This window comes from Oncorhynchus clarkii, chromosome 29 (assembly GCF_045791955.1).
Source record: "Oncorhynchus clarkii lewisi isolate Uvic-CL-2024 chromosome 29, UVic_Ocla_1.0, whole genome shotgun sequence".
NCBI classification, from domain to species: domain Eukaryota; kingdom Metazoa; phylum Chordata; class Actinopteri; order Salmoniformes; family Salmonidae; genus Oncorhynchus; species Oncorhynchus clarkii.
The window spans coordinates 13,099,871-13,125,089 of record NC_092175.1 but is presented as its reverse complement, the minus strand read 5'-3'; the positions used below and the strand labels follow the sequence as shown (position 1 = coordinate 13,125,089).

The window sequence follows — 25,219 nt, the reverse complement described above, 5'->3', positions numbered from 1 at the left end:
AAAAGGGAGGTGGGGGGAGGAACAGAGACCGAGGCAGCGTTGATGAGTGGATCATGTGAATTTGGCTTGTGTGAAGTTAAGGTTTTAAAGGGCATGTTGTGTTGCAGGTCTCATGCCATCGCCTGCGTCAACCAGTTCATCATAAGTAGGACCCAGGCCCTCATGCTGCACATCGATGGCTTCATTGAGGCAAGTCTGACCCCGCAGTGACCTCTGACCTATACACTGACCTCTCATAACCCCCAGACAGCCCTGTAACTCTCTAATATGCCCACAAAGTCAGACACGTGGTATGGTATGAGGCTTATGTGACCCCTAAGTTTTATGCAAGCAAGTCATATACCACACGTACAAACACACAACTAGCACATATTCCCCTTGACACACACAACACCTCTGCTGACCATCACACATGGCCATTAGATTATCACACACCCACCCCAGCCATAAGACCCAGAAGGAGTCATCCAGGCAGGCAGGTATATGGCCTTAGTGCAGTGTGTCAGTGGGTTAGCTCTGAGCCTCTAGGCAGCACAACACTGTTCTACCCTAGCTTCAGTTCAGTACACAAACCCCAATTCCTCCGATTGGATCAGGGCTGGTAAGCCTTTGGAAGTAGATCAGGTTAACCACTGATGAGCTTAAATTCCAGTCAGCTGGGCCCTGGATGAGGACAGATGCACCCAGCACGGTGACGTTGACAATACATGACAGGCAGAAGAATATTGCAGGCGGATAAGGGATAAAGAAAAGGCTGCTGTTGAAAGTCCCTCTGTCTTTAGGTGTAGGGGTGAGAGAGCGGGCACTCGGCGTAGAAGAGGGACAGGTCACATGGAATCTGATTTGCATAATCTAAATTGGTTTATTTCTGTAGGGTGTTTTTATAAAGCTATTTTCACTGGAGTTCTTTATGTGATAACAGTCTGAAGGCCAGAGTTGATAGCAGGCTTTGAGTAAAAGGAGATGGCTGTGGTCAGTAGAGGCTCAGGTGGTCGGTAGATGGCTAGAGGCTCAGTAGTTGGAAGTGGTACAGGTCAGACCTCAGGACGCACATGAAGACATTAATGTCTGAACTCAAGTAACCTTTCCTTGGCTCTATCTCAATTGCCCTAAAATGTGTCCTTATCTCGTCTCCTTCCCTTTGTCTTTAAGATTGGAAATGCGATTCAATAGTAATGGGATTATTATTATTATTATTATTATTATTATTATTATTTTACAAATAATGTAAAGTGAGGAATGACAGTCCCTTTGAGACTAGTATGGGTACATACAGTGCCTTGCGAAAGTATTCGGCCCCCTTGAACTTTGCGACCTTTTTCCACATTTCAGGCTTCAAACATAAAGATATAAAACTGTATTTTTTTGTGAAGAATCAACAACAAGTGGGACACAATCATGAAGTGGAACGACATTTATTGGATATTTCAAACTTTTTTAACAAATCAAAAACTGAAAAATTGTGCGTGCAAAATTATTCAGCCCCTTTACTTTCAGTGCAGCAAACTCTCTCCAGAAGTTCAGTGAGGATCTCTGAATGATCCAATGTTGACCTAAATGACTAATGATGATAAATATAATCCACCTGTGTGTAATCAAGTCTCCGTATAAATGCACCTGCACTGTGATAGTCTCAGAGGTCCGTTAAAAGCGCAGAGAGCATCATGAAGAACAAGGAACACACCAGGCAGGTCCGAGATACTGTTGTGAAGAAGTTTAAAGCCGGATTTGGATACAAAAAGATTTCCCAAGCTTTAAACATCCCAAGGAGCACTGTGCAAGCGATAATATTGAAATGGAAGGAGTATCAGACCACTGCAAATTTACCAAGACCTGGCCGTCCCTCTAAACTTTCAGCTCATACAGGGAGAAGACTGATCAGAGATGCAGCCAAGAGGCCCATGATCACTCTGGATGAACTGCAGAGATCTACAGCTGAGGTGGGAGACTCTGTCCATAGGACAACAATCAGTCGTATATTGCACAAATCTGGCCTTTATGGAAGAGTGGCAAGAAGAAAGCCATTTCTTAAAGATATCCATAAAAAGTGTCGTTTAAAGTTTGCCACAAGCCACCTGGGAGACACACCAAACATGTGGAAGAAGGTGCTCTGGTCAGATGAAACCAAAATTGAACTTTTTGGCAACAATGCAAAGCGTTATATTTGGCGTAAAAGCAACACAGCTCATCACACTGAACACACCATCCCCACTGTCAAACATGGTGGTGGCAGCATCATGGTTTGGGCCTGCTTTTCTTCAGCAGGGACAGGGAAGATGGTTAAAATTGATGGGAAGATGGATGGAGCCAAATACAGGACCATTCTGGAAGAAAACCTGATGGAGTCTGCAAAAGACCTGAGACTGGGACGAAGATTTGTCTTCCAACAAGACAATGATCCAAAACATAAAGCAAAATCTACAATGGAATGGTTCAAAAATAAACATATCCAGGTGTTAGAATGGCCAAGTCAAAGTCCAGACCTGAATCCAATCAAAAATCTGTGGAAATAACTGAAAACTGCTGTTCACAAATGCTCTCCATCCAACCTCACTGAGCTCGAGCTGTTTTGCAAGGAGGAATGGGAAAAACTTTCAGTCTCTCGATGTGCAAAACTGATAGAGACATACCCCAAGCGACTTATAGCTGTAATCGCAGCAAAAGGTGGCGCTACAAAGTATTAACTTAAGGGGGCTGAATAATTTTGCACGCCCAATTTTTCAGTTTTTGATTTGTTAAAAAAGTTTGACATTTCCAATAAATGTCGTTCCACTTCATGATTGTGTCCCACTTGTTGTTGATTCTTCACAAAAAAATACAGTTTTATATCTTTATGTTTGAAGCCTGAAATGTGGCAAAAGGTCGCAAAGTTCAAGGGGGCCGAATACTTTCGCAAGGCACTGTAGGTGTACAATGTTTGACCCCCTTCCCTCCCTGTAGAACCTATTTGCCTTGGCGACTGATGAAGAACCGGAGGTGAGGAAGAACGTGTGCAGAGCTCTGGTCATGCTGCTGGAGGTCCGCATGGACCGTCTCCTACCACACATGCACAACATAATAGAGGTGAGACGGGCTGGTTGGCGTCGGACTGGGGCTGGTTGGCGTCGGACTGGGGCTGGGTGTGGTAGGACTGGGGGAGGGATATTGGCGGTTGAGATGGAGGGAGAGGGCGTGGGGAGGGATATAGAGATGAAAGAAGGGAGAAAAACAAACCAAGAGACTAGAATGGGTTCAGCTAAGTCTTTCATCACATGAGCTCAAGATGCCACCTAGTGGCCAAAAGCTATATTTCCCAACTTGATCCATAATCAGGTGATTGTGGCGGCCCAGCTTGTGGCCTTGGAATGGATCCTGAATATTGATGGAGGAAGTGCACTACAAGTATAATGCAAAAGGACACATTTTCCCCTCGTACTCTCCTTCTCAGTACATGCTGCAGAGGACTCAGGACCAGGATGAGAATGTGGCTCTGGAGGCCTGTGAGTTCTGGCTGACCCTGGCTGAACAGCCTGTATGTAAGGACGTTCTGTGTAACCACCTCTCCAAGTGAGTAACACAATTTACACACACACACACACACACACACACACACACACACACACACACACACACACACAGAGAGAACATCTCACAGATACTACAAGAATGCTAGATATGGCATATGGGAACGCAAAGACGGTCATAGCAGCACAAATGCTTTGTGACACATGCACAGTACAACACCAGCCTCCATATCAAAGCTTTAGCTATAACATTTGCTCCAATCCTAGACCTCACCCCTGGGTGTACTGTCCTCATCCTGTCACCCCGGCCATTGCTCAAGAGACATAGCTGTTAGAGCTCATCTGTTACACGGTGGTGACAATGCTGACGTATAAATGTGGCCTGTCCTTGCCCCCTCTCCCCTACCCTCCGTCCCCTGTCTGTTTTCAGGCTGACTCCGGTGCTCGTCAACGGGATGAAGTACTCGGAGATCGACATCATTCTGCTCAAGGTCAGTCTGCTCCGAGTGTGAGCCAGGAAATTGATCTATGGGCTGCTAGACTGCTGCTGGACTGGAGACTGTGATTAAGATGTACTAGACACATCACACCTCAACCCTGGGGGAGGGAGAGGGTGGAGGGTATTGCAAGGCATATCAATCTTGTTGCTGTGCATGACTCTTGTCTCAACCTTGGGTATGTGTTGGTCCTGAGGTTTGAGTATAACCCGTCACTGACCTGTCACTATGGTTACAATTATATACATTTTTAAAGATTCATAAATATGTATGGGTCTCTGTCTGCTTGTAAGATTATAGTCTGATAGGTTAACTGACAGCTACCCAGCTACAGCCTAAAGGCAGCTCAATGTCTTAAAGTAGTATAAATAATTTGAATTGCATACGTGTGTCTGTGTACACTTGCGAGTGTCTAACTTTGTGTTTTTGTGAGACTTGTGTGTTTAACTGTGTGAGTGTGTGTCAGGGTGACGTGGAGGAGGATGATGAGGCCATCCCTGACAACGAGCAGGACATCAGGCCCAGGTTCCACCGCTCCCGTACGGTTGCCCAGCAATACGAGGGTGACCGGGACGGCATTGAGGAAGACGACGATGAAGACGATGACCTGGAAGATGATGACACCATCTCTGACTGGAACCTCCGTGAGTGGACCTCTGATTATCTGTTTTTCAAATCAATTTGTATTAGTCACATGCGCCGAATACTGTTGTAGACCTTACAGTGAAATGCTTACTTTACGAGCCCCTAACCAACAATGCAGTTAAAAAAATATATGGATAAGAATAAGAAATAAAAGTAACAACTAATTAAAGAGCAGCAGTAAAATAACAATAGCGAGACTATATACAGTGACTCCAGATGACAAAGCTGCCAATGTGTAGTTTTAAATGAACCAACATGTCTTGCTGGTCACTTCTTGTAAAATAAACAAATCAAATATAGCATTGTTAATGTCTTCTGCCATTAATTTTTTTAATTTATTTTTAATTTAACTGGAACCAAAGCTGTTATCAACCCCAAATTGTGAGTCAATGTGCAGGGGCACTGGTAATATGTACATGAAGGTAGAGTTACTAAAGTGACTATGCATAGATGATGACAACTGAGAGTAGCAGCGGTGTAAAAGAGGGGGGGGGGTGGCGGCGGCAATGCAAATAGTCTGGGTAGCCATTTGATTGAGGTGTTCAGGAGTCTTATGGCTTGGGGGTTGAAGCTGTTTAGAAGCCTCTTGGACCTAGACTTGACGCTCCGGTACCGCTTGCTGTTCGGTAGCAGAGAGAACATTCTGTGACTAGGGTGGCTGGAGTCTTTGACAATTTTTAGGGCCTTCCTCTGACACCTCTTGGTATAGAGTGATCAAATCAAATGGATTTATATAGCCCTTCGTACATCAGCTGATATCTCAAAGTGCTGTACAGAAACCCAGCCTAAAACCCCAAACAGCAAGCAATGCAAGCAAGCACGGTGGCTAGGAAAAACTCCCTAGAAAGGCCATGTACTGGGCCGTTCGCACTACCCTCTGTAGTGCCTTGTGGTCGGAGGCCAAGGAGTTGCCATAACAGGCAGTGACGCAACCAGCCAGGATGCTCTCTGGTGCAGCTGCGGAACCTTTTGAAGATCTGAGGACCCAGGCCAAATCTTTTCAGTCTCTTGAGGGGGAATAGGTTTTGTCGTGCCCTCTTCACGACTGTCTTCGTGTGCTTGGACCATGTTAGTTTGTTGTTGATGTGGACACCAAGGAACATGAAGCTCTCAACTTTCTCTACTGTACCCCATCGATGAGAATGGGGGTGTGCTCGGTCCTCTTTTTCCTGTAGTCCACAATCATCTCCTTTTGTCTTGATCACGTTGAGGGAGAGGTTGTTGTCCTGGCACCACACGGCCAGGTCTCTGACCTCCCTATAGGCTGTCCCGTCGTTGTTGTGTCATCGGCAAACTTAATGATGGTGTTGGAGTCCTGCCTGGCTGGGCAGTCATGAGTGAACAGGGAGTACAGGAGGGGCCCCTGTGTTGAGGATCAGCATGGTGGATGTGTTGTTACTTACCCTTACCACCTGGGGGTGGCCCGTCAGGAAGTCCAGGATCCAGTTGCATAGGGAGGTGTTTAGTCCCAGGGTTCTTAGCTTAGTGATGAGCTTTGTGGGCACTATGGTGTTGAACGCTGATCTGTAGTCAATGAAATGCATTCTCACATAGGTGTTCCTTTTGTCCAGGTGGGAAAGGGCAGTGTGGAATGCAATAGAGATTGCATCATCTGTGGATATGTTGGGGTGGTATGCAAATTGGAGTGGGTCTAGGGTTTCTGGGATAATGGTGTTGATGTGAGCCATGACCAGCCTTTCAAAGCACTTCATGGCTACAGATGTGAGTGCTACGGGTCGGTAGTCATTTAGACAGGTTACCTTAGTGCCTGTGCCCAAGAACACTATGGTAGTCTGCTTGAAATGTGTTAGTGTTACAGACTAGGACAGGGAGAGGTTGAAAATGTCAGTGAAGGCACTTGCCCGTTAGTCAGCGTATTCTCGCAGTACACGTCCTGGTAATCCGTCTGGCCCTGCGGCCTTGTGAATGTTGGCCTGTTTAAAGGTCTTGCTCACATCGCCTGCAGAGAGCGTGATCACACAGTCTTCCGGAGCAGCTGGTGCTCTCATGCATGTTTCAGTGTTATTTGCCTCGAAGCGAGCATAGAAGTAATTTAGCTCGTCTGGTAGGCTCATGTCACTGGGTAGCTCTCAGCTGTGCTACCCTTTGTAGTCTGTAATGAATTGCAAGCCCTTCCACATCCGACGAGCGTCAGAGCTGGTGTCCTGATCTTAGTCCTGTATTGACACTTTGCCTGTTTGATGGTTCGTCGGAGGGCATAGAGGGATTTCTTGTAAGCTTCCAGGTTAGAGTCCCGCTCCTTGAAAGCGGCAGCTCTAGCCTTTAGCTCAGTGTGGATGTTGCCTGTAATCCATGGCTTCTGGTTTGGGTATGTACGTACGGTCACTGTCATCGATGCACTTATTGATGAAGCCAATGGCTGATGTGGTGTACTCTTCAATGCGGATGAATCCCGGAACATATTCCAGTCTGTGCTAGCAAAACAGTCCTATAGCTTAGCATCTGCTTCATCTGACCACTTTATTGATCTAGTCACTGGTGCTTCCTGCTTTTAATTTTTTCTTGTAAGCAGGAGGATAGAATTATGGTCAGATTTGCCAAATGGAAGGGGAGTTGTGTCTGTGTGTGTGGAGTAATGGTGGTCCAGAATGTGTTCCCCCCCCCCCCCCCCCCCCCTGGTCTCACATTTAACATGCTGATATACATTTGGTAAAACAGATTTACGTTTCCCTGCGTTTAAGTCCCCGGCTAATAGGAACGCAGCCTCTGGGTGAGCGTTTTCTTGTTTGCTAATGGCGGAATACAGCTCTTTCAATGCTATCTTAGTACCAGCCTCTGACTGTTGTGGTACGTAAACACTTACTCAGTTTTCTTTCCACATTCACAATTTCTCTAGCTCTCTCTCCCTCCTCTCCAATCTCCATCCACTTAAGTCCAATGCTTTTGTCTTGCTGTCTCTCTTCCAGCCATACCCCACATATGTACAATATGCCATCGATATTGTTGACCTTTTTTTGTGGGCAAGGGTGCTTTTCTGTGTACCCCTCTATACTTACATGTCCTTCTCTCTCTCTGTTTTCAGGTAAGTGTTCAGCAGCGGCGTTGGATGTGTTGGCTAACGTGTTCAGAGACGACCTGCTCCTCCCTATCTTGCCTCTCCTCAAAGAGCTCCTCTTCCACCCAGAGTGGGTCATCAAGGAGTCTGGAATACTTGTTCTGGGGGCCATCGCTGAGGGTAAGGCCCTGTTATAGTACCCTAACCCCTAAGGTCGGGGGGCGACTACTAGAAACCCGAGGGAAGAGAAAGGGAAGGAAGTGTTATGCCGAAAGAGATGGGAGAAAGAGACTTTGGAGGGAGGATGAGAATCACCTGGAAGTGCTAGAATATCGTCTATATGTTCACTTTGAAACCAGCAGACATCATTGGCATACATGGTAATTATAGTAATAACACCCACCTTTGTCCTTCCAGGTTGTATGCAGGGTATGATTGCCTACCTGCCAGAGCTCATCCCCCACCTGGTGCAGTGTCTGAGTGATAAGAAGGCCCTGGTGCGCTCCATCACCTGCTGGACCCTGAGTCGGTATGCCCACTGGGTGGTCAGTCAGCCACCTGACACCTACCTGAAGCCCCTGATGACTGAGCTGCTCAAACGCATCCTGGACTCCAACAAGAGGGTGCAGGAGGCCGCCTGCAGGTGAGAGGGAGGTTGACTGTGGTTCAGTTGCGGTCAGTGTGTGGTTTGCTCAGGTTACTTTTGTCCAGATGTGTCCTTTTTTTCTTCTTTTTTTGTAAATGATCGATAGATAACCAAAAGCCACTTATTACTGGTTTTCCCACTCAAGCTGGTGATGACTGTCCTTGGGAGTGGAAGTAAAGATGATGATCATTGATGTTTGGTTGACCCAATCAAATGTTTTTGAACAGCTAGATTGCGAAGTTACGTTCCAAACTACCCTTTATTTTTCTCACTCCAGTACTTCCAGCGCCGACAGAGATGGCCGCCTCGCTTCGCGTTCCTAGGAAACTATGCAGTTTTTTTACGTGTTATTTCTTACATAGGTACACCAGGTCATCTTAGGTTTCATTACATACAGTCGAGAAGAACTACTGAACATAAGAGCAGCGTCAACTCACCATCAGTACGACCAAGAATATGACTTTCGCGAAGCGGATCCTGTGTTCTGCCTTTCACCCAGGACAACGGAATGGATCCCAGCTGCCGACCCCAAAAAACGACTTCGTAAAAGGGGGAAACGGAGCGGTCTTCTGGTCAGACTCCGGAGACGGGCACATCGTGCACCACTCCCTAGCATTCTTCTCGCCAATGTCCAGTCTCTTGACAACAAGGTTGATGAAATCCGAGCAAGGGTAGCATTCCAGAGGGACATCAGAGACTGTAACGTTCTTTGCTTCACGGAAACATGGCTCACTGGAGAGACGCCATCGGAGTCGGTGCAGCCAGCTGGTTTCTCCACGCATCGCGCAGACAAAAACAAACATCTTTCTGGTAAGAAGAGGGGCGGGGGCGTATGCTTCATGGTTAACGTGACGTGGTGTGATCATAACAACATACAGGAACTGAAGTCCTTCTGTTCACCTGATTTAGAATTCCTCACAATCAAATGTCGACCGCATTATCTACCAATGGAATTCTCTTCGATTATAATCACAGCCGTATATATTCCCCCCCCAAGCAGACACATCGATGGCTCTGAACGAACTTTATTTGACTCTTTGCAAACTGGAATCCATTTATCCGGAGGCTGCATTCATTGTAGCTGGGGATTTTAACAAAGCTAATCTGAAAACAAGACTCCCTAAATTTTATCAGCATATCGATTGCGCAACCAGGGCTGGAAAAACCTTGGATCATTGCTATTCTAACTTCCGCGACGCATATACGGCCCTGCCCCGCTCTCCTTTCGGAAAAGCTGACCATGACTCCATTTTGTTGATCCCTGCCTACAGACAGAAACTAAAACAAGAAGCTCCCGCGCTGAGGTCTGTTCAACGCTGGTCCGACCAATCTGACTCCACGCTCCAAGACTGCTTCCATCACGTGGACTGGGATATGTTTCGTATTGCGTCAGACAACAACATTGACGAATACGCTGATACGAATACGCTGATTCGCTTTTAATCAGGGCAAGGTGACCGGAAACATGACCGAATACAAACAGTGTAACTATTCCCTCCGCAAGGCAATCAAACAAGCTAAGCGTCAGTATAGAGACAAAGTAGAATCTCAATTCAACGGCTCAGACACAAGAGGTATGTGGCAGGGTCTACAGTCAATCGCGGATTACAAAAAGAAAACCAGCCCCGTCACGGACCAGGATGTCTTGCTCCCAGGCAGACTAAATAACTTTTTTGCCCACAATACAGTGCCACTGACACGGCCCGCAACTAAAACATGCGGACTCTCCTTCACTGCAGCCGACGTGAGGGAAACATTTAAACGTGTCAACCCTCGCAAGGCTGCAGGCCCAGATGGCATCCCCAGCCGCGCCCTCAGAGCATGCGCAGACCAGCTGGCTGGTGTGTTTACGGACATATTCAATCAATCCTTATCCCAGTCTGCTGTTCCCACATGCTTCAAGAGGGCCACCATTGTTCCTGTTCCCAAGAAAGCTAAGGTAACTGAGCTAAACGACTACCGCCCCGTAGCACTCACTTCCGTCATCATGAAGTGCTTTGAGAGACTAGTCAAGGACCATATCATCTCCACCCTAGACCCACTCCAATTTGCTTACCGCCCAAATAGGTCCACAGACGATGCAATCTCAACCACACTGCACACTGCCCTAACCCATCTGGACAAAAGGAATACCTATGTGAGAATGCTGTTCATCGACTACAGCTCGGCATTTAACACCATAGTGCCCTCCAAGCTCGTCATCAAGCTCGAGACCCTTTGTCTCGACCCCGCCCTGTGCAACTGGGTACTGGACTTCCTGACGGGCCGCCCCCAGGTGGTGAGGGTAGGCAACAACATCTCCACCCCGCTGATCCTCAACACTGGGGCCCCACAAGGGTGCGTTCTGAGCCCTCTCCTGTACTCCCTGTTCACCCACGACTGCGTGGCCACGCATGCCTCCAACTCAATCATCAAGTTTGCGGACGACACAACAGTGGTAGGCTTGATTACCAACAACGACGAGACGGCCTACAGGGAGGAGGTGAGGGCCCTCGGAGTGTGGTGTCAGGAAAATAACCTCACACTCAACGTCAACAAAACTAAGGAGATGATTGTGGACTTCAGGAAACAGCAGAGGGAACACCCCCCTATCCACATCGATGGAACAGTAGTGGAGAGGGTAGTAAGTTTTAAGTTCCTCGGCGTACACATCACAGACAAACTGAATTGGTCCACCCACACAGACAGCATCGTGAAGAAGGCGCAGCAGCGCCTCTTCAACCTCAGGAGGCTGAAGAAATTTGGCTTGTCACCAAAAGCACTCACAAACTTCTACAGATGCACAATCGAGAGCATCCTGTCGGGCTGTATCACCGCCTGCTACGGCAACTGCTCCGCCCACAACCGTAAGGCTCTCCAGAGGGTAGTGAGGTCTGCACAACGCATCACCGGGGGCAAACTACCTGCCCTCCAGGACACCTACACCACCCGATGTCACAGGAAGGCCATAAAGATCATCAAGGACAACAACCACCGAGCCACTGCCTGTTCACCCCGCTATCATCCAGAAGGCGAGGTCAGTACAGGTGCATCAAAGCTGGGACCGAGAGACTGAAAAACAGCTTCTATCTCAAGGCCATCAGACTGTTAAACAGCCACCACTAACATTGAGTGTCTGCTGCCAACACACTGACTCAACTCCAGCCACTTTAATAATGGGAATTGATGGGAAATGATGTAAAATATATCACTAGCCACTTTAAACAATGCTACCTAATATAATGTTTACATACCCTACATTATTAATCTCATATGTATATGTATATACTGTACTCTATATCATCTACTGCATCTTTATGTAATACATGTATCACTAGCCACTTTAACTATGCCACTTTGTTTACATACTCATCTCATATGTATATACTGCACTCAATACCATCTACTGTATCTTGCCTATGCCGCTCTGTACCATCACTCATTCATATATCTTTATGTACATATTCTGTATCCCCCCACTTGTGTCTATAAGGTAGTAGTTTTGGAATTGTTAGCTAGATTACTTGTTGGTTATTACTGCATTGTCGGAACTAGAAGCACAAGCATTTCGCTACACTCGCATTAACATCTGCTAACCATGTGTATGTGACAAATAAAATTTTGATTTCTCTCTCTCCTCTCTTCTCTCCCCTCTCAGTGCCTTTGCCACTCTGGAAGAGGAGGCGTGTACAGAGTTGGTTCCCTACCTGGCCTATATTCTGGACACTCTGGTGTTTGCCTTCAGCAAGTACCAACACAAGAACCTGCTCATACTGTATGACGCGATAGGGACGCTCGCTGACTCTGTGGGACACCACCTCAACAAGCCGGTACACACAGAAGCGCACACAAATACTAGGGATGTGATAAATGGAACATGTTGCTTTACGTTTAAGCTAGAGAGATCAGTTTTTTTTGTTGCCATGGGCTGTTTCTCAATCGACCGCATCGGCCAATGTCGGCCTTCCGCATTTGCGGTGAAAGGGGCCGAGCTACAGCGGTGTTTGTCAGACCATGAGACATCCCACAACTAAATTACTGTACCTTCATACTTCCATTTATTTGTATGGGTTACCTTCAGACAGTCCTGTGACACTTGTGGGGGTTGTAGAGCAAAACGAAGAACACCGTGTTCGTGAGAGTCCCCTTTCCACAGAGGCCAAACCTTTTGGGCGCTAACAGACGTTTTTGTGAGAAGACCGATTTTTACGATGACTCATGGGCTGACGAACACTGCTGTAGCTCGGCCACCTTTCACTGCAGATGCGGAAGGGCGAAATAGGTGGATTGAGACAGAGCCCGTGCAAAAAATATCTCCAGCTTAAACTGAAGGATTTTGATGGGAATTTTAAAAAATTATTTATTTAGATTGATGCGCTGGTGTGTCACACTCTTAAGAATTAAAACAATAACATATTTTAGTTTAGTAGACCCTGCCCTCGCACAATTCCACATCAATTCACAATGCAGAATAATAGTCATATTAGGCATGTATGCTACAGTAGGGCCAGGCAATGAAGTTGTATTTTCCACAGTCATATACCCATGAAAGTGCCTCGGCTATGGCCCGTTTGTTTGTAAGGGTACACTACGGCTTTTTAAATGCCGACACGGAACCTTCTCTGGAGACTAAATCATCTTGAGGATATTCTACATGCGACAGACCGAAGAACTAAAACACTTGCATCATTAAATAAGTGAAAGAGCCGGCGAGGCAGATACACTGACCTCAAAATGTGTGTGTGTGGGGGGGGGGGGGATGTTCCTTTAGGAATTCTCGTCTTTAGACACACACCACAATGACTTGAGCAATACAGAATCTGCACTTGCATTTGATTTCCCCTTTCAGGTGCCTGTCGGATTGTGATTGCTAATGTGTGTACTACTGTATGTGTTTAGGAGTACATTCAGATGCTGATGCCTCCACTGATAGCAAAGTGGAACCAGTTGAAGGATGAAGACAAGGATCTGTTCCCTTTACTAGAGGTGAGCCTCACCATTAGGGTTGCAAAGCTACAGGTAGTTTACCAAAGTTACCGGAATCTTAAGTAATTACGGTAATTAACCGAAAATCTATGTCGATCTATTGTAAATCTGGAAATGTATTCTTGATTAACTTTTAAAAAAAATGTATTCATATAGTCTTCATTTTTATTTGTGTTCGTATTGTCCATGAGTTTCTATTAGATAGACCATATGGTTCAAGAATAAGTATCCTACATAAGGAAAAAAAGCATCTAATCAACAATGGCATTATTTTCAATTAACTCTGCAACTCTTCCAACTATTGACTTTTTTCACAACTGCCACCAGTTTGACACCAAAACATTGACAAAAAATACATGTGACCGACCAGCAGGATTCGGCCTTATGTAGCAAAATTTAAAATGCCGTTTTTTACATTGGATAAAAGTAGAGACTTGGAGATAAAAAAAATGTTATATCTTATATTACAGTTGAGAAACAATGGGAAAGTTATTCTGCTTTTAAAGTTGATAAACTTGTAACCCCACGTTTGAGAAAATGACCCTATTTTGGTACACCTACTGGAGAGCCTTTCTTTGTCTACACCCACGCAGCATCGTTCACGCACCCTCTTAAGCCTTAGCCCCACCCATCTCCTTTAAGGATTCACATGAGGTCATGTGCTAAACAGAGTGAGTACGGTAGTGTACTAAACAACCAAAGATTTCATGACTAAAGGCTGGTTTATACTACGTCTATCGACATGTCTGTAGACTGTTGTCGCTGTGACATCATAAATATTCAATTGTCGTCCGACATCAAACACAAAAACAACAGGTTGCATGACGTCAATGTTTTGGTTAGTTTCTAGCTTGTTAGGCAGTTCAAATAATGACCATATCATATACAGTTGATGTCGGAAGTTTACATACACCTTAGCCAAATACTTTTAAAGTCAGTTTTTCACAATTCCTGACATTGAATCCTAGTAAAAATTCCCTTTCGTAGGTCCGTTAGCATCACCATTTTATTTTAAGAATGTGAAATGTCAGAATAATAGTAGAGGGAATGATTTCAGCTTTTATTTCTTTCATCACATTCCCAGTGGGTTCAGAAGTTTACATACACTCAATTAGTATTTGGTAGCATTGCCTTAAACAATTTAAATGTTGGTCAAATGTTTCGGGTAGCCATCCACAAGCTTCCCACAATAAGTTGTGTGAATTTTGGCCCATTCCTCCTGACAGAGCTGGTGTAACTGAGTAGGTTTGTAGGCCTCCTTGCTCGCACATGCTTTTTCACTTCTGCCCACACATTTTCTATAGGATTGAGGTCAGAGGGGGTCCAATACCTTGACTTTGTAGTCCTTAATCCATTTTGCCACAACTTGGAAGTATGCTTGGGGTCATTGTCCATTTGGAAGACCATTTGCTACCAAGCATTAACTTCCTGACTGATGTCTTGAGATGTTGCTTCAATATATCCACATCATTTTCCTGCCTCATGAAGCCATCTATTTTGTGAAGTGCAGCAGTCCCTCCTGCAGCAAAGCACCCCCACAACATGATGCTGCCACCCCCGTGCCTCACGGTTTGGATGGTGTTCTTCGGCTTGCAAACCTCCCCCTTTTTCCTCCAAACGTAGCAATGGCCAATATTATATTTTTGTTTCATCAGACCAGAGGATATTTCTCCAAAAAGTACAATCTTTGTCCCCATGTGCAGTTGCAAACCGTAGTTTGACTTTTTTGGAGCAGTGGCTTCTTCCTTGCTTAGCGGCCTTTCAGGTTATGTCGATATAGGACTCGTTTTACTGTGGATATAGATACTTTTGTACCCGTTTCCTCCAGCATCTTCACACGGTCTTTTGCTGTTGTTCTGATTTGCACTTTTCGCACAAGTACGTTCATCTCTAGGAGACAGAACGCGTCTCCTTCCTGAGCGGTATGACGGCTGTTTCATGGTGTTTATACTTTTGTTTTGTGCAGATGAATGTGGTACCTTCAGGCATTTGGAATTTTCTCCCAAGAATGAACCAGACTTGTGGAGGTCTTGGCTGATTTCTTTTGATTTTCCCATGATGTCAAGCAAAGAGGCACTGAGTTGGAAGATAGGCCTTGAAATACATCCACAGGTACACCTCCAATTGACTCAAATGATGTCAATTAGCCTATCAGAAGCTTCTAAAGCCATGACATCATTTTCTGGAATTTTCCAAGTTGTTTAAAGGCACAGTCAACTTAGTGTATGTGAACTTCTGACCCACTGGATTTGTGATTAAGTGAAATAATTAAGTGAAATAATCTGTCTGTAAACAATTGTTGTAAAAATTACCTGTGGAGTTAAAACTAGTTTTAATGACTCCAGTCTAAGTGTATGTAAACTTCCGACTTCAACTGGAGCTGACAACGTCTTAAATTGAGCTCATTTGTATTTTAATATTACAGGAAAATAAACTGACATCAGATACTTTTTTACAAGTTAATGGTGAGCTCATTACAGAAAATTGCTTACCGTCGTGAGTTTTGACAAAGTAAAAAGCAGGGCATTCTACCGGAGAATTTTAGAACTTGGACACTGTCTCTTTGACCTAATGTTATATCCTAATATGACATTGGTGCAGGTCATGTTCTCCACATTACCGTTGCTGTTAAACACACTCTATATCAAATAAAATCAATGTTTATTTATCACATGCACAGGATACAGAAGATGTAAACGGTACAGTGAAATGGTTACTTGCATAGTGGAGTCTTTTGTTTAGACATGTGCAGTAGCTAGCTAGCTAAACAATGGACAATAATCCCAACTCATAACATTACTACCCTGCATGAATCTGCTGGTAGCTAAAGCTAACAAACTAGCTAGGTTCAATGTTAGCTAGCTAGCTAACATTAGGCTATAACTAGCAATGAAAATGGATCTGAGAAATGAATAACATTAGATCATACACGTAACGTTAGCTAGCTTGCTAACAGTACACTTGAACTAGAAAAGAAAATTACTTTCTGACAATTAGAAATGTATAATATCTGAATGTAGCTAGCTAGACTCTCTTAGCCGTATACATAGATGAATGCTTCCCCCTCTGTCATGGATGCCACGGTTGCCCTTAGTTTGAAGATGTATAAAACAATTGTCTCCGGATTACAACAGCCTTCTGTGTGTTGTCTTTTCGACTCCCTCCACATTATTTGTAATCAAATGGCTGAATTTCTCCATCTCTTTAGCTGTCATACTCTGCTTTCACCGGGCATTCCACTGATTTCAAAACTCTGTTCTCCAGAAAGTGGAGAGCATTAGAAATTCTTATGCAATTCTTTGTGATATCTTTAAAAAAATCTGCTTTAGAAAGGATAAACCTATGCATATTGAGCAGCTCATGTTATAGACGCATTCTACATGGCAGACCAATGCGTATTCATCACTCGGCATCTCCAGCCCATCCATTATCTCAGCCGATCATGGCTAGCGGGAAGGTTCCTGACTTTTTCTGTGGCTAAACCAACTAGGCTTGTAATGTAACCATTTGATTTGTATTTACAGATGGCATAGTTTGTTATTAAGGCACAAGAAAGTTCCAGAAGGCATTTCTGCAAATGCATTTTGATAAAAAAAAATATGTTCAAATGCCTCTCCTGTAAAGTAGTGATGCGCGACATATGCCTAGTTTCCTGAAACGAGTCACATATTGGCATAGTAAAAAAGTGTGTAAGAAAATATAAAGGATATTTCATATTGAAACCCTCATATGAAACCCCAATGGTATTCATTTAGGGTTTATATTTGGGATGTTTTACAGCTTTGTCATTATATTTTAATTTCAAAATCATCTTATTGAATTATTTCATATACTTTACATGTGATCATGCCACACATAGGGCCATAGATAATGACCGACACCTGTGATAATCTCATGTACCCAAAAGGGCCACTAGATCTCTTGTGGTAGATTAAATAAAATCCTTGAATGATACCACAATTCTGGTAGTTTACTGTTAAACTTTAAAAGTTTCCAGTAATATACCCTCATTTTGCAGCCCTACTCTCTGTCCTCTAATCAGACCAATCCACTAGCCTCAAGGGGAGTTTCTCACTCTTTACCGACAACAAATGCTTACCCTGTAAAACGATGAATTACTTCCTGTAACTGAGGTTATCAAGTATAATATTCTTTCTTCCTCTTATGTCCTCTCTCTTGTCCCATCCCCTTTCTCTCAATCCCCCCCAACTCTCTTCCCCCTTCCGCATTTGTATTTCTTTCTCGCTCTCTCATCATCCCTCTCTCAGTGCCTTTCGTCAGTAGCCACGGCTCTCCAGAGTGGTTTCCTGCCCTACTGTGAACCTGTGTACCAGCGCTGTGTTAACCTGGTGCAGAAGACCCTCGCTCAGACTATGGTGAGACACACGGGCAAGCACGCACACAGTGCACATACAGTGCATTCGGAAAGTATTCAGACCCCTTGATTTTTTCCACATTTTGTTACTTTACAGCCTTATTCTAAAATGGATAAGATTAATTTTTAAAGGCCCACATCCTACCAAGTGTCTGTCTAGTGAATGATGTAAATGTTTGGCCTGGATTCTGGCTCCCCTAAATCAGTCTGTTGCATGAGTAACTTTGTTTGTGTAGCGCAATGCTTGTTTTCTTGCCTGTAAGCAATATATTGTTTGTGCAAACTGGCTGCGTGAGTTGGCATTGAACACACCATTGGCACAGATTGTGTGTGAGAACGTTCGGAAGACTTTCTGCTTGCAGTAGGGTGTCATGCTTGGGGAATGTGGCATCTAATTGTAATCCACACTCTCACTTCCTCTACCACTTGTCTACCCCCCCATCATCCAGCTCCACCAGTCCCAGCCAGACCAGTACGAGGCCCCTGATAAGGACTTTATGATTGTGGCCCTGGACCTGCTCAGTGGATTGGCTGAAGGGTTGGGCGACAACATCGAGCAGCTGGTCGCGCGTAGCAACATCCTCACGCTCATGTACCAGTGCATGCAGGTAACCTGTGTCCTCATCTAGAGCTGTGACGATAAACCGAAAATTACCGCCATTGCCTTCCTCTTACCGGTGCATTTAGTTTACATCGGACATTTTCAGTGATTTTATTTTTATTTTTTCTATTTTTTTTGCTACACGAAGTTGCTGTAGATTGTTCTAAAACCATTATTTGGTCAACAGGAATAGCCTATGGATTATGTTGATTCCTGCTATGAAGGTACTGTATCTGCCTGACCCCGTTTCGCTGTCGGCTGCTGTGTGAGCGAGCCATTCTCAATCTCTCCCCACTCTGCTCAAGAAGGGAGAGATGCATTCTGAGAAGCACAAGCATATGACCATTGCTAAAAATACTGTTTTCAAAGCAACTACTGTTCTAGTTACATAGAGGAGAGTCACAGCTTTCCGTGATTTTTATCATGCATTTCTCACCTCCTTAATATTGAGTTCATGGCACCACTACATCCGGAGAAGGCTGCGCACCATTTGCAGTGAATTAGCACTGGAAAGTTTGTAGGGCATCAGGCTACATTTACAGAATGATTAATCAATTAGCCTACATGGCTATCTAGCAACAATATCATATTTAGAGTTAGCAATCTCACTAAGTGTTTTGAGTTCCCACTTCCTCAGGTGGTGAATAATATAGCCTATAGTGTAGGCCAACATGGACGAAGATGTCAGAAAATTCTCTGAAGCACCAAAAATAAATCGGAGAAGTCTGGATCCAACATCAAAGGTTGCACATCAAAATATCAATCATGCATTTCCTGGATATGTTAGATGAAATGACTTATTTTTTTAAATCATAGGCTACCATCACAGTTGTCTGTCTTGACACTGCCGCTAATGTAAAGTTACTATACATTAAATGTTATTTTTTGAAAAAATTGTATTTGTTTTTATCGACAAATTCTCTCAATCTCTTTGTTTCCTCTCCCAACTCTCTCTCTCTCTCCTTCGCCTTCTCTTTCTCTCTCTTCCTTTGTCTTCCCCTTTCTCTTCATTTCCCCCTCTTTCACTCTCTCTCGCTCTTTTTTCTTTTCTCTCTTCCTCCCACTCAGGACAAAATGCCTGAGGTGCGTCAGAGCTCCTTTGCTCTGCTGGGTGACCTGACTAAGGCTTGTTTCCTGCACGTAAAGCCGTGCATTGGTAAGTACTCTTTCTCTTAATCCACATTGGCAGTAACACACCGCTTCGTAGTCCAAATGTCAGGTTATCAATTACTGATGATATAAGCCTCTTTCTCTCCTGTGCAGCTGATTTCATGCCTATATTAGGCACTAATCTGAACCCAGAATTGATATCGGTGTGCAATAATGCAACATGGGCAATCGGAGAGATATCTATACAAATGGGTGAGTGTTTGCAAAATGTCACAAAACAGTCACACACACCAGCTTACATGCATTCTAATGAACACACGCACTTGCACTCACACACACAGCCTCCTTCACGGACCATTTCCCGCCTTTCCCCAGGTGCTGAGATGCAACCATACGTGGCCATGGTGCTGCACCAGCTGGTTGAGATCATCAACAGGCCCAACACCCCAAAGACCCTGCTGGAGAACACAGGTACCACAAGGTGGCACTTTGCTGAGCCCGCCAGCCACAGTGCAGGGAGGTGTCGCACAGTCCATCAGGCCTGCTCTGAGCGCGTCCCAATCGTTCCTCCCTTCTCCAAAAGTGTGCACTTGTTCACTTCCCTTCATGGATTTGACAGGAAATGACCGGTATATGAAAACTCCCCCTTGCCAAGACTAATCCAAAGCGTTTACATTTTTGGGGAGTAGTGAACAAGTGCACACTTCAGGATGAAGGAGAGATTATTGGGATGCACCCTCTGACTGGAGAGAGGCCATTCATCTCTATTATCTGAAAGCCTCCCCAAGCCCTATGCCTTACAGGTTTCGCCGGTTTCGCCCAAATATTCCAACTATTCCTACCAATCGATTTATGGCTTAGAGGCTCTGTTTATGGGCTGTTGGATCCCAGCTGAAGTAAATGAAATGTTGCTCAGGTGGAAAGACTGAGTGAACCAGGTTTCCACCCATCCATTTATTTTATTTTTTTTACCCCTTTTTTCTCCCCAATTTCATTATGACAATCTTGTCTCATCGCTGCAACTCGCCAACGGGCTTGGGAGAGGCGAAGGTCGAGTCGTGCGTCCTCCGAAAACATGAACTGCCAAACCGCGCTTCTTAACTGACAACCGAAGTCAGCCTGTAGGTGCCCGGCCTGCGTGAAGGAGTTGCTAGAGCGCGATGAGCCAATGATTATTATTTTTTAAATAGACTCACTCGGGAGGCCTCCTGAAATCCTTTTATGCGAGTAAAGTACATGTTGGATAAAACATGTCATGACAGGCCTGATGGGAATGGCACATTTTGTCTAAACTTTCCAAATGTTGACTAAACAAAATACGCTAGACAAGGTGAACTTTTTGTCGGTAAAATTTGTTGTGCGAGAAATGGCATTGGAAACTAGACTGGTGACCCACACTAAATTCTTCCGCTGCTCTTTCATTCGCTACATACTTTAGTCTGCAATCATTGGAAGTAATTTGTGGTGACGATGGGCATTGTACAAAAGTCATCATCGATTGTATCCTCTCCAACCAATCAGATTATCAAACCCAATGACGAATTTTCCATCTGCCGCTTTACCCACGTGTGTTCTGGCTCTGGCCCAACCGATTTAGTTTCTGGACCAATCAGATGGCCCTGAATATGTTCGCATTCGGTGATGCGTCAGGGAGGTACTTGGATCCAGACTCATTTCAGAGAAGAAACTAATGTCCATGGGCGTTGTGTACCGTTTGGCCGAGGCAAGGCGTCTGGGTAGCCAGGCACGGTTGAAACGCCTTTATGCACAAATAAATATAATAACAAATGATATAATAACCATCATATTGAAGTAAACTTGGAGTAACGCAATATGTTGTGTAGTCCTCCCACTACGACTCGGAAAGCATGCAGTTTATTAGGCTACAGATGAAATAAATGATGATCAACTTCACAGGGTGGGGAAAGAGCACGGTGATGAGCTTGATGCTCCTTTCCAATAAATATTGAGGGTCTTATTCTGGTGACATGAGGATTGACGCTTGATGGCTGTTTGACAAGGGGGGAAAAAATGTATGCTCTTAGCATGTATGTATCCTACCTGCACTGTACCTGCAAGCTATTGGTTAGAGCACACAAATGCGAAGACCAGAGTGGGCACATTCGCTATTTCTAACGGAACATTTGTTGTGACAAAACCATCAGTAGGGTTGAATATGCGATAGAAACCAATTTAACTTGTGTTTCTTTATTCGTTACATGGGAATTTAACTGCAAAAGTTATTTTATATGCACCACGTCATCACGCACAGCCTGTTATCCGCAACGTTATTTTATATGCACCACGTCATCACGCACAGCCTTTTATCCGCAACGTTATTTTATATGCACCACGTCATCACGCACAGCCTGTTATCCTCAACGTTATTTTATATGCACCACGTCATCACGCACAGCCTTTTATCCGCAACGTTATTTTATATGCACCACGTCATCACGCACAGCCTTTTATCCGCAACGTTATTTTATATGCACCACGTTATCACGCACAGCCTGTTATCCGCAAAGTTATTTTATATGCACCACGTCATCACGCACAGCCTGTTATCCGCAACGTTATTTTATATGCACCACGTCATCACGCACAGCCTTTTCTCCGCAACGTTATTTTATATGCACCACGTCATCACGCACAGCCTTTTATCCGCAACAACAACAAATGCATCGCTGGTGTGAAAATGCGCGTTTTTATGCAGATTTTATAATATTAGCATGAGAATCTGTTGCCAATTGGATGGAAACCTAGCTATAGACTAAGAATCTTGTAACGTTTTTTTTTAAAACCGAGCGAACCCTGTAAGTGTACAGTCTTGGCGTGATTAACTGACATGAATTGATTCTATTGTACCTGTGGTTGTCAGCTTTTTCTAGCTGTATTTCCATTGAAGTGAAGTTGAAGTGTTGAGCAGCATCAGTAGCTGACAGTGAGGCCTTAACTGAGACAGATGAGTGTCTCCCAACCTCACTTATAGTTAAACGCTTAAAGAGTTCATACGGTTAATTGAATGTTTACCAAACACTCGGATAATAGTAATGAATAATAATAACTAGTCTTCTTTGCTGATTGAGGAAAGAGCTAATCCCACCCTAAACATTTGTGTGGTGTTATAGCACCTACACTTAGCAAACGAACCTTCGGTTACACTCTGCTCTTATTTAGACGCTCTATTGGAATTGTAAACTGTGCTTGGGAAAGCCAAAATGGCCAGTTGACATAAACTAGAACTACTGAGACAAAAATGAGGGTGAAGTGTAACCTGCTTAACTAACCCTACCAGGAAAACTAGGGAATTTGTAGATGTTCTGTTTGTCAGTTTATTTGTTTTTAGTTACTGTTTTTTTTTATGTGAATGCATATCTGCCAATAGATGTTGAATGTTGTTTAGTGAAAGGATGGCAAATGTTTGATGCAGGATACGTGATGGATTGATGGAGCCCTAGCACTATGATGTTGAGCTCTGACCACTGCCATTCTATATTAGTTTGATCAATTGAAACATAAACCTCTTTGTTTCCATTTGGTTTCCCAATCTCAATTTTTCCCCTAACCAATCAAAACATTCAGAAAAATGTTAATGTTGATTATCTTATACCTCACCAATTTGATCATTCAGAGCACAGTTAATGTCACATCAACACGAAAATTGAGGTGGATTGGGTTTGAGGCCATATATAGATAGCTATAACTCCTCCCCTCCACCCTCATTTGAAACTAATCAGCCTATCCTGCACTGAACTCGATTTCTAATGAGCCTATCATCTGCTTTCTGCATGTCTCATTGGACTGTTCATAAATGCCTGTTTTCTTAATGAGAATGTTGCATAGTTTTGTGTCTCTTAAAATTAGGTCCTCTCTGCCTCTTCATAAGAACCTGCTGTGCTGGATACTAGTCTCTTTCCATGTAGTTGGCTTGGAGTAATGTAATTTCTTTACAACCAAAAGAAAAAGTTTCTGTTTCTTAAGGAAAGATTAACCTTTTTGTGAGTTTAAGGGAGAACCCTATGAAAGCTCAATTCCCAGATACAAACTTTGAGAGGAAAAACCTTGTAAACATTCCATGCTGGCAGTTAACTAATGACTTCACATTTACACTTTTTTTTTTAGTTAGACGAAGATCATTAACATTTTGGAGAGAGGAGTTTGTTGCAAGAGGCCATATTTCTGACGTCATATTTCTGACGTCCGAGGTCCGAGCAGGCTTGTTGCCGTTTGATTGTGTCGTCAAAGTGTTCTCCCTTAAATTATTTTTTTGTTTTTACTATCTTAAATTCCTCCCAAGTAGTGAGTGGGGCTGTAATAATCAACACTAGTGAATTCTTCTGTTTATTATCATGCACAGATTCTGTTGATTTATGTTTCTGAGTTTTCTTTATTTTTTCTTTTTTTTCCCTCCTCATTGCTCATGTCTTGGTTGGCGTTTGGTGGTGTATATCCGTGATTGCGTTACCTTAGCAATAACAATTGGTCGTCTTGGTTACGTTTGTCCTCAAGAGGTGGCACCGATGCTACAGCAGTTTATAAGACCCTGGTGTGTATTTTTCAATATTTTATTTTATTCATTTTCTCTGGGTCTGTCGCTCCCTGTCCTGTCATTCTCGCTTTCCTTTCCTGTCTCTCTCTTTCTCTTTTTCTCTCTCTCTTTTTCTCTCTCTTTTTCTCTCTCTCTTTTTCTCTCTCTCTTTTTCGCTCTCTCTTTTTCTCTCTCTCTTTTTCTCTCTCTCTTTCTCTCTCTTTTCTCTCTCTTTCTCTCTCTCTTTTCTCTCTCTTTTTCTCTCTCTCTTTCTTTCTTTTTCTCCTGAATCAGTCTGTAAGCATTGCCAACCATGTGACTAATCCTGTCCTCTTTTAGGTCCCCTCAGTCTGTGATTTATTTTTGCCTTAGTAGCACCTTCATGTATTTGATACATTATTGGTTTATTTATTTTACTTTTTTTGTTGTCGTTGTTAAATGTCGGTGACTACTAATTAGTGCATGGGATCAGATTGTCACATGCCTGCTGGTTCAGAAAGGGAAAACAAACGGATTCCCAAAAATTCCAGACGCTTTCCAAAAAAAATCCCAAAAGCATTCCCAGATCCAGATCATTCCCAAATCCCCCCTCTCGTCCAATAGTCCCTATACGTGCTTATCCCAGAATTCCTCAAAACTTCCTTTAAGAAAAAAATGATAGTAAAGGCTTCCCTGAATGCCATATCGGTCAAAGTGAAGTTATAAAGCAGTTTTAGTGACTCACGTGTAAGTGAATAGAGTTAAGTGCCTTCACACAGTCTCAGAATGACAGGTTTGTTTGATCTGCATGCACAATTCTGATACTGTTTTAGATAACCTGAGAGAAATAATTTTCTCTCCACAAGAATGTGTTGTACCGAACTAAGTAGTCTTTGTATTTTTATATTTTAGAAGGTATTTTACTTATACATGACATTTCATACGGAATTTGTTTTTGAATTGTGTTAGAATGTATTAATGGAAAGTAATAGTAATATGGCATACCTGTACAAGTAAGTTATTGAATGCAGTCAATGGTAACTTCAGAGTGCTATAAGGGTATTGAATTGTAATTCTATGCAGTACTTAAAGGCAGCCCTTCTGGCCTGGTGTAAAACGTGGCTGTTCCTGTTGGCAGGTGTACCTCTTTACGTAACATAAGAGACAATGAGGAGAAAGACTCGGCGTTCCGAGGCATCTGCACTATGATCAGTGTCAACCCAGGAGGAGTTGTGCAGGTGAGGCCACCTAGGCAACGCTGCCCTCTTGAGGATAACGTATGAACTGCACTTTTCATGGCCCCATCAGTTGAGGACTAAGAAAAATATAGGAACTGCATTACTGTTTCGAT

General features: G+C 43.8%; 1 protein-coding gene across 3 annotated transcripts in view; it reads left to right on the top strand.

The window, feature by feature from the left end:
* Positions 1-25,219, top strand: part of LOC139387987 (transportin-1-like) — a 69,636-nt gene that overhangs the window by 33,540 nt on the left and 10,877 nt on the right. The window contains exons 7-22 of one of the 3 annotated variants that reach the window (XM_071134443.1): positions 108-189; positions 2,941-3,063; positions 3,428-3,546; positions 3,934-3,994; positions 4,467-4,644; positions 7,689-7,841; positions 8,079-8,304; positions 11,945-12,116; positions 13,186-13,272; positions 17,541-17,648; positions 18,097-18,255; positions 19,317-19,404; positions 19,512-19,610; positions 19,734-19,829; positions 23,832-23,907; positions 25,007-25,106. In XM_071134443.1, the coding sequence (XP_070990544.1) occupies positions 108-189; positions 2,941-3,063; positions 3,428-3,546; positions 3,934-3,994; positions 4,467-4,644; positions 7,689-7,841; positions 8,079-8,304; positions 11,945-12,116; positions 13,186-13,272; positions 17,541-17,648; positions 18,097-18,255; positions 19,317-19,404; positions 19,512-19,610; positions 19,734-19,829; positions 23,832-23,907; positions 25,007-25,106 (1,927 nt within the window). Of the gene's footprint in view, positions 1-107; positions 190-2,940; positions 3,064-3,427; positions 3,547-3,933; positions 3,995-4,466; positions 4,645-7,688; positions 7,842-8,078; positions 8,305-11,944; positions 12,117-13,185; positions 13,273-17,540; positions 17,649-18,096; positions 18,256-19,316; positions 19,405-19,511; positions 19,830-23,831; positions 23,908-25,006; positions 25,107-25,219 lie in introns of all 3 variants that reach the window. The other 2 variants (XR_011629237.1, XM_071134442.1) reach the window with 2 other exon arrangements.